At 34.4% G+C, this 17,916-nt stretch overlaps 1 protein-coding gene across 1 annotated transcript; it reads left to right on the top strand.

The window, feature by feature from the left end:
* Nucleotides 1-1,891: 1,891 nt before the first annotated feature.
* On the top strand, nucleotides 1,892-3,506 carry LOC132306227 (heavy metal-associated isoprenylated plant protein 35-like). Its single transcript, XM_059803549.1, has 3 exons — nucleotides 1,892-2,089; nucleotides 2,221-2,296; nucleotides 2,528-3,506. Exons 1-3 carry the CDS (start codon nucleotides 2,039-2,041, stop codon nucleotides 3,244-3,246), a joined length of 846 nt encoding a protein of 281 aa, XP_059659532.1. The 5' UTR covers nucleotides 1,892-2,038; the 3' UTR covers nucleotides 3,247-3,506.
* The last annotated feature ends 14,410 nt before the right edge of the window (nucleotides 3,507-17,916 follow it).

A 17,916-nucleotide genomic window follows, 5' to 3' on the forward strand; every position in this document is an offset into this window, starting at 1 on the left:
AAGTACACAACTAGCATACTTTTCTACAAAAGCAAAAATACACATAGCATGTAATTTAAATATCATGGATGCATGCAAAATCAAAATCAAATCCGAACACGAAAAGTGAGGTTGTGCCAACAAAGTGACAAACGGAAACAAGACGAAAAGTGAATAGTGTCACAAAAGTAAAAATGTGAAAATGACTCGATTCTTAAAGAAATTCGTCAATCTAAGAAAAAGAGTTTGGAAATTATTCCCGAACACTCAAGATGACACTAAGTGATGAGAACCTGAACTCAGAAAGGAAAATATCAACAAAAAAAAAAATAAATAAATAAATAAATTTCCGTGAAAATCTGAGAAAAGGAAAGGGAGGAAAATGACCGGGTCATTACAAAATCACTGTGGAAACCCCTGTTGTTTGCCTTCTAATTTCTTCAGTCAGAATCATGCTTACAACTTCATCAAACTTCAACTTGGTCTTCTGTGTAAAGCTACTGATCGCTGTAACTGTGCCACTCCAACTCTCGGGTAACTGCCCTAGAATTATCAGTGCTCAGACCTTATCTTTAAAGTCGATATCAACAGACTCTAATTGCCCAACTATCTTATTAAACGCATTTAGATGTTCGTTGAACTTACCACCTTCGACCATTTTCATGCTGAACAACTTCTTGATCAAGTGCACCTTGTTCGCTGCAAAAGGCTGTTCATACATACTAGAAAGGGTTGCCATGAGAGACTTCGTCGTCTTCTCATTCTTGATGTTGAAGGCGACGGACTTTAACAACGACAATCTAACGGTGCCAAGAGTCTTCCTATCAAGTAATTCCCATTCTGCATCTTTTGTATCCTCTAACTTCTCTCTCAAAAGTTGATATAGATTTTTCTGAAATAAAAGGTCTTTATTTGCATCTTCCCGAAACTGAAGTTTATGCCATTGAACTTCTCGATCATGGATGTAGATGTTTTATCTTCTGATGCCATTACTTCCACTCGAACAAACAGATCTGATCGAAAGACTTTTGAAATTTCGTCAAACACCTTTTGTGCCCTAAGTTCTCAACCAAAGGCTCTGATACTAGTTGTTGGAGTTGCTCTGTACAATCAACCAGATTCGATACCAGTTGTTGTGGCGGAAACGCAAATAATAACGGTGTTCTAGGAAGAAACAAGCAATCATGAAGAATAAATAAAATAAATAAATAAATAAATCACACACAAGAACACAAGATATACATGGTTCACTCAAATTTTAAGGTTACGTCTATGGAGCACACCGAACAAATTCAGTATAAAGAATATGAAGAATTACTATGAATAATTTTCTCTCAATATCTCTCAATTGCTCTATCTTGTATTAGCATAAATTAATCAATCACACAACACGTATAAAGATCCTCTCTTTTTTCTTCTCTCTATTTTTACCACACCTTAAGATCTAATTATAGTTGATATACATAGCCCCAAATAATTTGTCTTGTAAGAAATTACTTTTTGTACAATTCAAAATCAATAAAAAAGTTAAAACAGATCAGAAAACTGAATTTTTTCTAAAATTCAACAATCTTAAAATTTCTATATAATTAAATTTTTCTAAAAATCCTTCAAGTAGTTAGGCTCCACAAAGTTCGGAATTTTGGATAACTCAATTGAAACATACACTCTTAATACGCTAATGGTCGTTCGGAAATGAGATTTTTAATGGCGTACACATGCATTTATGATGAGAAAGACGATTAATTAATCCTACATCAGTAACACACCCACCACATGAGCCAAGACGAAAATAGCCCACCTCTAGTCATGTCACTTTGATGATGTGTCACACATTGAGTGATTTTTCATTGTGGAGCTGACATGGCCTCCACACCTGATTCCATCTCTCTTTTTCTATATATCTTGCTGTTTTTTTGTCCAACTTGTTACTCCACTCCTCTTAAATCTCTGCTCACACAAGGCGCTCCTTCCCTCAATCTCTCTTCTCTCCAAAGCCCTCTCTCTCTCTCTCTCTCTCTCTCTCTCTCTCTCTCTCTCTCTGTCCCCTGAGTATCTCATGGCGACCAAACCAGCTGGTGATGAGGCGTCAGAACCCCTGAAGTACCAGGTATAATCCTGTCCTTGCAAATATATTCATCCATTTTAGTTCCTTAAATTCAGTTTTTAATATACACACACACACACACACACACACATATATATATATATAAATATGTATGTATATTCATTGTTTTTCAGACATGGGTCTTGAAAGTTTCTATCCACTGTGAAGGCTGCAAGAAGAAAGTCAAGAAAGTCCTTCAGAACATCGAAGGTACTACTGAAATCTTCATATTCTTTTCTCTCTCTCTCTCTATCTGTGCATGTGTATATAGAGTATATAAATATACGACGTATGTATTTGTGTGTGTATATATATATATGCACACGTGATTCTAAATCTTCTGGTTTGGATTTAGGATTCAATAATCTATTTGGTTTTGTTTTTGTCATCTTAGTTCTCATTTAAATGCCTTCTAATTGTAGATTTTTCTTATGTGTTCAGGTGTTTATACCACGGAGATTGATTCTCAGCAACACAAGGTCACTGTGACTGGAAATGTGGACGCGGACACACTCATCAAGAAGCTGATGAAAACAGGGAAACACGCGGAACTCTCACCCGAAAATTTTGTCAAGGAGAAGAAATCCGGCAAATCAAAGAAGAAGAAGAAGAAACAGAACAACCCTGAAAACAGCGAAGAGGGTAGTGATGATGAAGCGGACAAGAACCAAAACGCCCTAAAAAATGAGCAGGCCGAGAAGAAACCTGAAAACAATGCAGCCGTTGAAGAGTCCCCGGAGGCGGAGGATGATGAAAGTGAGGAACCTGCTCAGACAACCGGCGGTGGCAGCGCAGGAGGGAAAAAGAAGAAGAAGAAAAAGAAGGGGCAAAGTGGTAATTCGGCAAATGGAGCCGGAACTGGCAGCGATCCACCGGCAACCACCGGATTTCCTACACCTACTGGGATGCTGGACCCACATACTGTATCAATGAATCTCAGCCCTCCAACTCAGCATGTGTATCCATATCCACCAACTCCCTATTATGATCCACCTCCAGTGTATGGGATGAGTTACAATACGGCGGCGTATCCTAGTACTACCACTTCGTATTATGCTCCACCAATGTACCGTTATATGCATAATCCACCACCTCCACCGTCTGATCCAATCAATTCCTATGATGATGATGATGATGAAAGTGGATGCTCAATCATGTGATAGAGAGAGACTTTTGGGACGTGGAAGGGGTATACGTAAATCATATTATGTTAAAAGTTAATTTTGTAATATTGTAGTAGAAGTTCTAAATGTAATACTAGTGCTAGTATAAAGTTTGTGTTAGGTTATGAAGGGTCTTTGATAGTTTGTTTTGTTAAGATATGCTTTTCTTTGTTTGTTACCTTGGGTTTGCTTAGGCATGTCAATAACCTTGTGACCTATATATAAATCTCCATCTCACACCCTTGCGCAAGGGAGAATTTTGGTTGTGAAATCTATAATATATAGATACATATATATATATATATATATATATATGAAGTCTCATTGGTAAAGGATGATACTGTCTCTCATGAACATCCCAAGGATTAAAAATGAAGCCAATCTCTGTGCTAACTTTTAGTGGAATAATTTGAAGTAATTTTAGTCATACTTGAAATTTTTATTATCAAATTTACAGAAACTATCTATTAAATATTTTGCTTAGTTTTTAATTCTGGTTTTTTTGGTTTCATTTCAGTTAATTAATAATTATTATTTTTTACATGCTATTACCTTACATTCCTGTTATGTAGGGTGTAGAGGTAGTATTGATAGACCTTCATGTTTAGTCCTCTGCATTCAGAATTTCAGATCGTATAATTTGAGCCAACCATTCTAAGTATATATACATGATATGTTAATAAACTCGATAGAATTTTATGACGTATAAAAGGTAATCTACAGAAATTTTGGTATATAGAGGTCCAATGTCAACTCATATGATCATGTCATTCTTAAAAACCTTAACTATAAATTTGGCCTTACACCTCAAATTATATTGAGCCAGCCACTATATATATATATATATATGCACGGTGTATATTAAATATATATCTAATGTTAATTTTATTTATATTTCATACTAGAGGATGGGAAGAGAACACTGCACGAGGAACCAAATCTTCTAATGTGTCATTCTCGTTATGCATGTGCATGTCTTGTACCTAATATAATAACTTTACGTCATAAATGCAACAACTACATAATTTAAATAAATTATCTAATTAAAGATAGAAAAAATTACATATAAATGGAGTCAAAGTTCCATATTTACTTAGAGGCTGAGTCAAAGTTCCATATTTCTCTAAAATGGATTGCCGAGGTGGCACATGGTTTTTTACTGTTTATAAATTGTGGTGCCTAAAATACCCTTCCGCGAAGGTACTACTTTTTCTTCGAAGGTACTACTTTTTTGAACTGAAGGTACTACTTTTTGGCGTCCAGGTACCATATTTTTTAAACACCCGCGAAGGTACTACTTTTTCTCCGAAGGTACTACTTTTTTGAACTGAAGGTACTACTTTTTTGTTAGGAAAGGACATTTTAGGCACCACAATTTTCTAAACAGTAAAAACCATGTGCCACCTCAGCAATCCATTTTAGTTAAATATGGAACTTTGATTCAGTCTCTAAGTAAATATGGAACTTTGACTCCATTTACATGTAATTTTTCCTTAAAGATATTATAATATTATATGGCGATATAATTTTTTACATGGGTGTTGTATTCTCCATATAAATGTATTCCTTTAGTATACAAAAGGAGTTGCATGAGTACAACTTAATGTCATTTGAGTTTCAATCATTCTATTCATGAATGATTTATGTACAATGTGTGTACACACCCCCCAAAAAAAAAAAAATTAAAGTAAATATAGAAGGACAATGATTTTAGGAATTGGTTTTCCTTTTAGAAAGCAAGCTCTTTGTTTGGTTGAAAACCACTTCTGTAGATGGTGGCTTTTACTTTAAATTTTTGGGATATTAGTTGACACATACTTTTAATTGAAAGCTAGTTTGTGTGGTTATTTGTAGATTCACTTTCTTTTTGTCTCTAAAATTAAACATAGAAGTGGACCCATAAATTCATCTGGGCAGTTGCTTAACTTGGGATTCTCGAGATCTGATTTCTGATGGCGTTGGGAGTGGTTGCATTGATCCAAAAAAGATGGTGGAAGTGGTTTGGGTATGGTTAGGGCTTAATTGGTTAAAAGTTAAAACCCAACCCCACACAGTGAAAATTACGAAAATCTCCAAAATGAAGTCATTCTACTTATATATCGTTAGATGACACACTATTCATTCATGGTACGGAAGTATTCATCAAACGGCTTCTGCAAGGCCGTTTTTGAGATCTCTTTCCAAACTTAAATGGTTTCATATAATTTAACTTGATTTTGAAAAGAAATGTTAGATAATATTAGGGTTAGAGTTTACTCATATACATCAACGGTCTTACTTACCCATAATTACCATGTTTAAATTTATTTACTCAACCATTTACGTTCAGCTATACATACCCCTTATACTATTGTTTTATTCATCTCATACAATACAATATTCATTCAATATATATATCTTGGAAATTTTAAAAATATTAATTTAAGGTCAATTTGGGGATATGTATAACCGAAAGGAGATGATGAAAGTGAAATGGCTTCTGCAGGCATTCAAAAAGTAGGTTCCTAGATCACTATCATTAATTCCTCTATGAAGTGAAACATACTATTCTCTCATCATCCTCTACTCCAACCTTTTATCCATTTCAGAATATTCATAGTGGATCATTCCTCCTCTCTTATCATGAAAGAGGGTGGAGGGTAGAGTTATATCCCATCACATATTCTTCCTTTCTCATGCTATGCTATACGTATTGGATTTAACAGATTATAAAGTAATATTTATGCATTTAGGCTTCAAGTACCTAATGCTTGTTTGGTAACATTGATAGAAAAACAGGTAAAAAGAAAAATAGAGGACGGATGAGAGAGAAGATGTTCTTCTCTCTTTTTATTTGATTGAGTGAGGGATGTAGAAGGAGGAGATAAATTCCTTTGTTGGGTAAGCGGGAAGGAAAGTAGATCTTTTCTATTTATTTATATTTTTTCCAATATGCTCTTATTACATAATTTTACAAAATTATTGAGGGGGTAATATATAGCATCACTCCCATCCATCCCTTCTTTTTGTTTTCCTCCACCTTTTTCTTGTAAGAAACAATAGATATGAAATTTTATACCACAACCTAATAGTATATATTATGGAGAGAGAGAGAGAGAACTGTATAACCACATGCACACACTTCTTCGTTTTTTTTTTTTTTTTTTTTTTTTTTTTTTTTTTTTTTTTTGTGCGGGGGGCCCCAATTTTTTTCAAAAGTTTTATTATACCCTAAAAAAATAGTCATTTTACAAGTTACTCGAACTATTGGTCCCTATAATTTTTTTTTCAAAACACTTATTTATTAGCCTAAAAATTAGGGACTATGGAAATTAATATAACTTGTATTTTTCCAAATTCATAAAAATAAAAATGTATATATATATATATATATATATATATATACCTTCTTAGCCTTACTTTTGAAGTCCAAGTCCAACCTTGTGAAACAAAAATTTAATTTCATTATTATGGCAAGTGAAGTAGAACTGATTGTCGAAATCTTTGTGGTCCATTTGGATCACCAGAGGGCCAAACGGACATGTTGACAGATTTTTTGGGTTGATCCTGAAGTGTCCATTTTTTACAAGACAGGAGAGTTTTTTTTACTGGCATATGGAAACTGTCCAACGAGCAAGACTCACAACTACGCTGTGGTGTAACTCGATTTTCAGCAAAATATCATCGTTTACAGTCTCAAAATGAGGTTTTTTGTCATATAGGAACCCTGTTGTATATTTTAGAATTTTTGTTTGTTGACTAATTGAACTCAGATTGCAATCATATTTTATATTTAGTATTATTTGATTAGGTTTCTTTCTTTATTTTATTTTTTTTAGAGATACTTTATTTTTAGACTTAATTTCTAGTATTAGTATCTTTCGGGATTAGGTTTTCTTATTCGTGTTGCAGTTAGTGTCCTTATGAATTATAATTTTCTTTCATTACAAATATATGGAATATAGAGATCAAAATCATTCATTCAATTATTCAATACAATATTATATTTTTGATCTAGGTACTCATATATTTTTTCTCAAAGTGGAAGAAAAGTACTCAAAAAAAAAATAAATAAATAAAAAAATCAACAAAACAAATTTGAAAAATTGAAAACAATTGTTGGAGGAAAATTAATTTTTTAACAATGATTTTTCTTTATTACTTCTTCTTACATGAACTTATCTTCTCTATGTTGTTTTATTTCTCATATCTATTTTCTATCTCTATTTATTTGGATTGTATTTTTCTTTTTCTTTTTTAATTATATTTTCCTCAATAAATATACCAAGACTAATATTGCAATTGATTCATAATTTTTTCAAATTATAATTACTCAATTATACTTTAGCCCCCTAATTCAAAATTCCTAACTTTGTCCCTGCACGCACACTTAAATATCCATATACGTGGAGGTTATACATACATCGAGTATCACTAAATTCTAGAGAGTTCTAAACAGTCTTATTTCCTCAGCCACTTGACCCTGATTGACATTCTAAGACCATTATATGAAAATTTTGTTTTCATTTGAGGTGGCCAACATTATTATGTTTAATTATTACAACCAAGACATGAAAAGAAAGGTTTCATTCAACGCATGGACGAAAAAGAATTTGGAATCATATCTCTTGGGTCCCTTCAAGAGAATGATTGGTAGAATCTAGAAAAGTCCTTACGTTTTTTTTTTCTATTTGTTTTCCTTCTATTATTATTATTATTATTATTATTATTTTGCCACTTTCTACCCATCTTTTGTAAATGTATAAAATTCATTTAGATCTTTTAAAATTTGTCCATACGTCAATTAGATTCTTTCAAATTTAAATATTTTTAATCAGATTCTTATTTTTTCTGACTCACATCAATAGTCCTCGTATAACGGTGAAAGATGTGTTTTTTTTTTTTTTTTTTTTTTTTGTTTTGAACATCAACAAAAAAACATATATATGCAACCTTAGGGATTCGAATGGATATATGCAAACTTAGCCCAAATTCCCCTCCTCATTCCCTCTAATTTAATTTAACATTTTTCCTCAACAATGATGGTAGATTAATCATTTCATTCCTTATTAGTCAACAAGGTCTAGCAGAGGGTTTGAATGAATATATGCTAACTTAGGAGTTCTAACTAAAGTATAGACAAACCTGAGGGGATTTAGGGAAAATTTACCCTTTATAAATCAACTTAATCATATATGTATATATATAAGAGCCTCAATGCCCTTTCAATCCTCAATCATGCTTTTAAGATCACTCTGTACTCTGTAGTACTATAATATGCAACGAATAAAATAAATTTCAATAATATAAAGTTACAATATATGATAAATTTATCACAGTGCATGATGAATATATTAAAAGCATAGAATGTTATGGAAGATATTCACAAAAATGACATATCAAGATCTTGAAGGATACATGTGTGGATATTTTTTGGATATTTTAGACTTTTTAGTTCATGTATCATGTTCCAGGAAAGGAACACAATTTCAGTTATACTAAAGGATTGAAATATTTATAAAGCCGACTACACAAAAGATGGTCCTGCTTTGCTGATTTTGAGCTTGAAGAAGCCATGTGAAAAGAAAATGAGGGAAAACAAAGAAGAGGTCTAAGTCCCTAATGAAATGTTTGGAGAGGGAGAGATGGGGAAAGAGAGAGATGGCAGATATTGTGAGTTTGATGACCTAAAGTGAAATAATGAATTGGGACGTATTGGTTGGTCTATGCAATATTAAGGGTTATCATTGCCTAAACCCTGGCATAGGGCGTGATGGAACTGTATTTCCTTTTGCTAAAAGAAATAAAATCTCTTTGTCTTTACCATTTTCAAGAATTACCTTACCTCTTTCATTTTCATCATCCACAGCTATAGACCTGTAATACCCCGTAACTTTAAAGGAATTTTATTTAATTTATTTTTTTTATTATTTAAATTTGCTTGGTTAAATTATTTTTTTTGTTTTAAAATTAATTATTGTTGTGCATTAATTGTTTATTAGTTATTGTGTTATGTGAATTAAATTAATTATCGTTGAGCATTTAATTATTAATTAATTATTTTGTGTTTTGGAAATTAACTTAATTGTTGATGTGCATTTAATTGTTTATTGTATTACTTTCGTTATGTGAGATAAATGGTTTATTATTCATTATTTTATTAAATGATATTTAATTTGGCATTAGGCCGGTCTTAGTTTTTATTAGCCCATAGGACTTAGTATTGGAATATGGGAGTGGGAAACTTGATGGGCTCTAGAAGCCCTAAGCCCATATAGTATATAATTATATGTATTTTAAGTTATATTATTAGCTAGGGTTGTAGTCTTTTAAAACGTATAATTATATAGTTAAAGAGAGCAAAAGAGAGAGAATGAGAGAGAGGGAGCAGACCAACAGAAAAGAGAGAATGCGACTGAATTTCGGCGAGACTTGCAACGACTATTTCAATACGCAAATCTAAGGCAAGTCCATACTCTTCTTTACCCATTTGAACCCATAAACCTTTCACCTTGGATATCAAAACTTAGGGTTAATATTTATAGACTAAATCATTGTTAATTGGAATATAAAAGCATGTATGTGATCTTTGACGGATTTATATACATGTATTTATGTTTTTGTGTTGGGTTTACACTTATATGTTTATTTGATTTATGAAAATTGTAAATTTAGATTTGAACCCTAGCATGATTAGTCATTATAAATGGATTGAAATCAACATATATGCTTCAATCATAGCCCAAGATGGCTAATCTAGGCTTCTGGGATTTTTCTGAAATTTTCTGGATTTTTTTTAGAATTATTTTGAATTTTCTGGCCTATGTTCATGCCCTCTGGAAGTTTCGGCGAGGTTTCGGCGAACTTATGGCGACGTTTCCGATGATCGGCGATGGCAGCTTGGGTGATGGGATCTGGTGCGGCGTGGTGCATAGAGTTGTAGTGTGCGTGGATTAGGACCGTTGATGCGGCATGATGAATAGGGTATTATATCTAGTGCGAGCACACATATACTACCGCAGTGAGCTCAGCTCTCCAATCTAGTGTGTGCACGCTCACAGTAGCGCTGTGATAGCAGCAAATGGACATGCACCAATGCACGCGGAGGACTAATCAGGCTTGTGCAAGTGTGTGGTAGTGCATGGCAGTGCGTCGAAGCACGTGCCACGTGTCCTGACACATAAACAGCACATGGGAGGCGCGTGTGGAGTACCTAAAGGTGCGTTAAAAGCCCGATGGACCCTCAGAACTGATTTTACGCTCCTTAGTGCTGGAAACACTCATTAGATGACGTATTTTCAGTATTTTTGAGAGCCGTAGAGTGTTACCACAACATTTTAGTTGTATTTGCTGACTTAACTGTTGGCCTAAGGATTTAATCTAAAGGTCAATCTTATATTTTGATGATTACAAACCATTAATGATGTTTATGTACTAATATTTTCCTTGAGTGCTATATAGTTGATTAATTAATTCAATCCTCAATATTGAGCTAGAAGCATTCCAAGTACTCAAGCAATGGATTCAAGGAAGCATTGAAGTTGCAAGAATTCAAAGATTATTCAAGTACTCCATCAAAGGCTAACCGATCATGGTCAAAGATTGAAGAAAAGGGTAGATTAGATGGTGAGAGCTTAAGATTTAATGTCAAAGTTAATTTGAATATATTTGAAGCTCAAAATTCAATCCATGCATTGCATTCCCATTTTATTTCTCAAAGAAAATAAAATCAGCTCATGATCACATTCACAGGACTTAAAGAATTTCATATTAAGTATCATAATGTGAGATAGAGAAGGCTCCATAAAATAAAGAGAAGGCTCTTTTCTCTTATTCAGTGAGCTCTGAGAAGATTCTTTTCTTTAACTCCAGTAAGTCTTTGAGAAGTATTTAAGAAAAAGAGAGGGCTCAATCAAAAGAAAGAGAGGGCTCTTTTTGTTCCAAGAAAGCTACGAAAATGGATCTTCAAAATAAAGAGCAGGCTCACGTTTTTATTGAGCAGGCTCTTTCCAAGGAAAATGAACAAAGAGCAGGCTCTTTGGTTTTCAAGAGACGGCTCTCTTTAGGGTTTTGAACTGTAACGTAAACATTTTCATTAAATGTTCTCAACAACCTCTAACAGCTATATTGAACTCTGTTGATTCTATAAATACTGAGGTTGGTCTTCAAACTAAAATACCTTTTTTTAACAGAGAACATTCTATCATTCCTTGAAAAGCATTAAAGAAGTTTTCTGAGATTTCATTCCCTCTCTGTTATTTCATATCACTGTAGTAATTCTGAGCTTCACGTATATTCATCTTTTCTATAGTTGTGAGCTAAACTCTGTAATCTATTTTTGAGAGATTCTTGTACACTTGTTTCTTCAAATTTCAAAGCTATTGTAAAGGGTTGGTGTAACCCAAAAGAAAGCCTAGGAGAAGGGTGTTCTCCTAGCAAAGAAGAGAAGCAAGATCTTGTTTCAAAAGTGAAGGTTTGCTCTCCACCATTAAGGAGAAGCTCTAGTGAATTTGGGAAGTCTCAAGGGGGATCTTGAGCCGAGGAGTAGGAGTTTCCGAACCTCGCTAAATTACCGAGTCATTGTTTGCAATCTCTTATCTCTATTTCTCTTATTTTTATGCTTTATTTTGCTTGAATATTTCAATAAACTGATATTCAACAGTTTGGTAGAAATATAATTTTTAAATTGAAAAAATTGCTCCTTGACTCTATTCACCCCCCCTCTAGAGTCAATTAGTGACTAACAATTGGTATCAGAGCCTAATCTCTAGAAAAAGACTAATCATCTTAGAGAACGATCATGGCCAATACACTTTTCCATCAAGAAGGTCAATCTAACAATAGACCCCCTTGGTTTGATGGAAGTGACTACAACTATTGGAAAATCAAAATGAGAGCATTCTTAAGAGGCATAGATGTAGATGTTTGGAAAGCTATAGAAAAAGGAGACCATGTTCCAACCAAGATAGTAGAAGGTGAAAATGTTCGAACACCCGATATTGAATAGACCCTTAATGACCGTAGGCTTGTACAATGTAATGTCAAGGCTATCACTAATCTCTATTGTGCCTTAAACAAAGACGAATTCAATAGAATTTCGGATTGTGAAACGGCCAAAGAAATTTGGGATAAACTTGAAGTTACCTATATAGGCACTAGTCATGTTAAAGAATCCAAAATGAATATGCTTGTCCATAAATATGAACTTTTTACCATGAATAACAAAGAAACTATTAGTGAAATGTACTCTCGTTTTACTAACATTGTTAATCCCTTGAAAGCTCTTGGAAGAAAATATACATCATCCGACAATGTAAGAAAAATCCTTAGATCTTTGCCAAAGAATTGGGAAGCTAAGAAGACCGCCATCTAAGAAGCCAAAGATCTTAACACACTTCCCATTGACGAACTTATTGGTTCATTAATGGCTTACGAGCTAGAAATGAATGATAGAGATGAAGAAACTCAAAAGAAGGATATAGCTCTACAAGCTACTACCAAAGAAGTTACAATTGATAAAGTTCCTCATGATGAAGAAGAAGAAGAAGTTGCTCTCATTACCAAAACTGTAAGAAGAATTCTTCAAATGAAGAAGTTCCAAAAGAGCAACCACTTTAAAAGGGTCGTCTAGTGAGCAAGGAAAAAGAGAAGCACCTACTTGCTTCCATTATGGAAAACCGGGGCACTTCAAGTCCGATTGCTATGCCTACAAAAATGAAAAGGAAAGGAAAAAGAAAGGCAAAGCCATGCAAGCTACATGGGAGGATGATGATTCAAATGGATCCGAAAGTGACGATGAACTAAATGAATTGGTTAATCTTTGTCTCATAGCCGATGAAGATGAGGTAAATTCTAATCATAACTCATTTGATTTGGAAACTACTTATGATGAATTGGTTGATGCACACAACTATTTGCTAGATGCTTTAGAGAATTGTATGATGAATTAGGCAAAATGGTTCAAAAATGTGCTACTCTCAAGAGGGAAATGTATATCATCTCTCAAAACCTTGAAAAATCTCAACTTGAAAATGAAGCTTTGAAAAAGGAAAAAGAATTAGCTAAAGAATCGGTTTCAATTGATTTAATTTCTGAAAATAAATCATTGAAAGTTATAATTGAAGATCAAATTGAAACTTTAGCTAAATTCACAAAAGGTAGAGAGAATTTGGGTCTCATACTTGGAAAGCAAAGAAATGCTTACGCCAAGGATGGACTTGGATTTGATCCTCACAACAAAGATTCTTGTTTATTGAAAAAGAGAATACCTTTGAACAATTACTTTGTTAAAAATTCCTCTTTTAGTCCACACTGTAACTATTGTAAAAAAATAGGACATAAGATCAATCATTGTCCTATTAGGCCATGTAGGACAAAAGAAGTTTGGGTTATTAAAGGGACTTATACACCTCTTCCTAACTCTCATGGACCCAAGAGAATGTGGGTACCAAAAGAAGATTATTCAAATTCCTTTTGTAGGTTTGCTTGAAGTCTCCATATTCATCTAAGGACAAATGGTTCCTTGATAGCGGTTGCTCAAGGCATATGATGGGAGATCAATCAAAATTTCGCTCCATCAAACCTCATAAAGGAGGAAGCGTCACATTCGGCGACAACTCAAAAGGCAAGGTCATTGGCATTGGAACTATTGGTATCTCCTCCTCCTTATCTATTGATGATGTGTTGCTTGTTAAAGGCTTAAAGCATAATCTGTTTAGTATTAGCTAATTATGTGATAAAGGATATGATATTTTGTTTAAATCGGACAAGTGCATTGTTAAAAAGGATAATGTAGAAGTTTTCCATGCTCTAAGAAATGGTAATGTATATACTTTGCTTTTATGTGAATTACATGATGAAGATGTCAAATGTCTTGTATCCTCAAATGAAAATAGTTGGTTGTGGCATAGAAGGTTGGGTCATGCTAGTATGGATTTGATTTCAAAACTATCTAAGAATGAATTGGTCAAAGGCCTCCCAAAGACTAATTTTTCTAAAGATAAAACATGTAGCGCATGCCAAATAGGCAAGCAAATCAAGTCATCATTTAAAAGGAAAAAGGATATAACGACCTCAAGACCACTTGAATTAATTCACATGGACTTATTCGGTCCGGAGAGAATTGCTAGTCTTGGTGGAAAACTCTATGCATTTGTCATTGTGGATTACTTCTCTAGATTCACTTGGGTATTTTTCCTTACACACAAGAATGAGGTTCATACAATCTTTGCTAAATTTTGTAAGAGAGTTGAAAATGAAAAAGAATGTAAAATTAAGTCCATTAGAAGTGATAGAGGTAGAGAGTTCGACAACCAAGATGTGGAAAGATTTTGTGATGACAATGGATACAATCATAATCTTTCAGCTCCTAGGACTCCTCAACAAAATGGAATTGTTGAAAGAAAAAATAGGTCTCTCCAAGAAATGGCTAGGACTATGTTAAATGAACATAATTCTCCTAGATCTCTATGGGCCGAAGCCGTTAGCACCTCATGCTATGTTATAAATAGAGTCATTATTAGAAAACTCCTTAATAAGACTCCTTATGATCTTTGGAACAAAAGAAAGCCAAACATTGGATACTTTAAAGTCTTTGGGTGTAAATGCTTCGTGTTAAATGACAAAGATAATCTAGGAAAATTTGAACCTAAATCGGATGAAGGTATTTTTCTAGGATATTCTTCTCGTAGCAAAGCATTTAGAGTGTTTAACAAAAGAACACGAGTGGTTGTGGAATCAATACATGTTATATTCGATGAATCACCATTACCCCCTCTTAGACGTTCATTAGATGATAATGAAGATGTGATTGAGATTGAAAATCTTGATTTAAATGGTTCTTCTCTTGAAGATAGCTCCAAAGATGTTCTAAAAGAAAGTCTCTCTCATAAAGACACTCTTCCTAAGGCTTGGAAGCAAGTGCCTAATCATCCGATAAATCAAATCATTGGCGATCCATCTAAAGGAATAAGCACTAGGTCTCAAACGAGCAACATCTGCAATTATGTGGCTTTTGTTTCCCAACTTGAACCAAAAAATATTCATGAAGCCGAAAATGATGAATATTGGCTCTTGGCTATGCAAGAAGAACTTAACCAATTTGAAAGGAATAAAGTCTGGCATTTGGTTCCAAAGCCTAAAGATAAAACTATCATTGGCACAAAATGGGTATTTAGGAACAAAAAGGATGAATCGGGAATAATTATGAGAAACAAGGCAAGGCTTGTTGCTTAAGGCTATAATCAAGAAGAAGGAATTGATTATGAAGAGACCTTTGCCCCCATAGCTAGACTTGAAGCTATAAGAATGCTCCTTGCTTTTGCATCCCATAAAAACTTTAAGTTATATCAAATGGATGTAAAAAGTGCTTTCTTAAATGGATTCATTGAAGAAGAAGTATATGTAGAACAACCGCCGGGCTTTGAAAGCTACATTTATCCAAACCATGTTTACAAATTATCAAAAGCTTTGTATGGTTTGAAACAAGCTCCAAGAGCTTGGTATGAAAGATTAAGTGGTTTCTTACTTGCTAATGGTTTTGTTAGAGGAAAAATTGACAATACTCTTTTCACTAAAACCATTGATAGCAACCTGTTGGTTATTCAAGTTTACGTTGATGATATTATCTTTGGATCAACCAATAGTGTGCTATGTGAAAAATTTGCTTCTAGCATGCAAAATGAATTCGAAATGAGCATGATGGGTGAACTTACTTTCTTCTTAGGGTTGCAAATCAAACAAACACTTGATGGCATTTTTGTTTGCCAATCCAAGTATGTTAAAGATTTGCTAAAGAAATTTGGCTTGGAGGAAGTCAAACATGACAATACTCCAATGAGCTCATCTTTGAAACTTGACAAAGATGAAAATGGCACTAATGTAGATATTAAAAAATACAGGGGTATGATTGGTAGTCTTTTATACTTAACCGCAAGTAGACCGGACATCATGTTTAGTGTATGCTTATGCGCTCGTTTTCAATCTTGCCCTAAAGAATCTCATCTATGTGCCGTTAAACGCATCTTTCGCTATTTAAGTTTTACTACATTCTTAGGGCTTTGGTATCCTAGGCATACATCATTTAAGCTTGTCGGTTACTCGGACGCTGATTTTGGAGGATGCAAAGTTGATAGAAAAAATACTAGCGGAACTTGTCATTTCTTAGGACAATCATTAGTATCTTGGTCTTGCAAGAAACAAAATTCCGTACCTCTATCAACGGCAGAAGCTGAATAAATTGCAGCCGGTAGTTGTTGCGCTCAAACGCTTTACATTAAACAACAGCTTGAGGATTTTGGACTTTACTTTGATCATGTTCCTATTATGTGTGATAATACAAGTGCAATATGTATCTCAAAAAATCCTATTCAGCATTCAAGGACAAAGCATATAGAAATTAGGTACCATTTTCTTAGGGATCATGTCTCAAAAGGAGACATTGAGCTTGTATTTATTAATACTGAAAAACAACTAGCAGATATTTTCACAAAACCACTCCAAGAGGACAGATTTTGCTTGCTCAGAAGAGAAATAGGTATGTCTGCAGAAGAAGAAATATTAAAGTAACTCTAGCAGCTAAAGAGCCAGCTCCATTCAGAAAAAGAGCTGTCTCCACACAAAGCAGAGCAGGCTTCACAAATGATTTCAAAGTGCATACTCTCGGGATCTCTATGTTTTCAAGAAAGAGCAGTCTCTACAAACTAAGAGAGCAGGCTCTATAAAAACAAGAGACGGCTCCTAACCTAAACCATAATCTGCATACATTTTTGTTGCTCTCAGGATCTCATGCAGATTTCAGAAAGAGCAGTCTCCAATTCTACAATGAGCCGGCTCACACACACTCATTTAAACACTCAACTCTCGGGATCTCATGCAGGTTGTGAAGAGCCAGCTCCAATTTTGCTTGAGCCGGCTCAATACACATAAATGGAGACGTCTCTCTTCAGAAGGAGGAGCCTGCTCAATTGATGACTTACATCTCCTTGCTCTCGGCATCTCACATCTGCACTTGGATACAGGGCAAAAGAATGAAAGAGCCGGCTCCATGAAATAGAAGAGCCGGCTCCAAGAAACTTCATTGAGCCGGCTCTATAAACTAGTGAGCCGGCTCCAAGAACCTTCATTGAGCCGGCTCTATGAACTAGTGAGCCGGCTCAATCAATGAAACCCACACACACAGATTCTCGGTTTCATTTTAAGTGCACAGTAGGCTTTCATAATCCATCTCGTCACCTTTCATTCAGCACACTGACTCCATTCTAGACATAACAGAGGCTTATTCCAGAGCACTCTCTCGGCTAGGGTTGAAATATTTCCTCTATTGGGCATCTTCACAGAAATGTCCACGGCTTCATCCTCTCGTAGAAAGAATCCTCCTCATGGTCATAAACGGAACTCTCAAAGATCTCAAGATGTTGGTTCAAGTCCTAGTCCACAAACTCAAATCTCTGCTACCATGCTTTATAGAAACCCCACCTACAAAGTAGCATTTGACACTATCTATCAACATAGAAAATTGGCCACAGCAATGGTATTGTCCAAAAAAATTTGCGATGTTCTTAATCTCAACACCTATAGATTGTTTGACGAAATTGGCCTAGGAAACTTTGTTGGGTCGAGTACCAAATACTATCCAAAATTCGTAAAGTTATTTTACACTCACCTTGAAGAAAGTCTTGGAGAAGACAA

Source organism: Cornus florida, unplaced genomic scaffold (genome assembly GCF_030987335.1).
Source record: "Cornus florida cultivar Cherokee Brave unplaced genomic scaffold, ASM3098733v1 CherokeeBrave_3.0.0_Hap2_Chr05, whole genome shotgun sequence".
Taxonomy (NCBI): domain Eukaryota; kingdom Viridiplantae; phylum Streptophyta; class Magnoliopsida; order Cornales; family Cornaceae; genus Cornus; species Cornus florida.

What these genes read in the sequence shown, in the direction of transcription:
- LOC132306227 (XM_059803549.1), top strand. Translation starts at nt 2,039, where the DNA reads ATGGCGACCAAACCAGCTGGTGATGAGGCGTCAGAACCCCTGAAGTAC. An exon ending in CAGAACCCCTGAAGTACCAG is followed by an intron (nt 2,090 to 2,220) that starts GTATAATCCTGT and finishes ATTGTTTTTCAG; the next exon opens with ACATGGGTCTTGAAAGTTTC. An exon ending in AGTCCTTCAGAACATCGAAG is followed by an intron (nt 2,297 to 2,527) that starts GTACTACTGAAA and finishes TTATGTGTTCAG; the next exon opens with GTGTTTATACCACGGAGATT.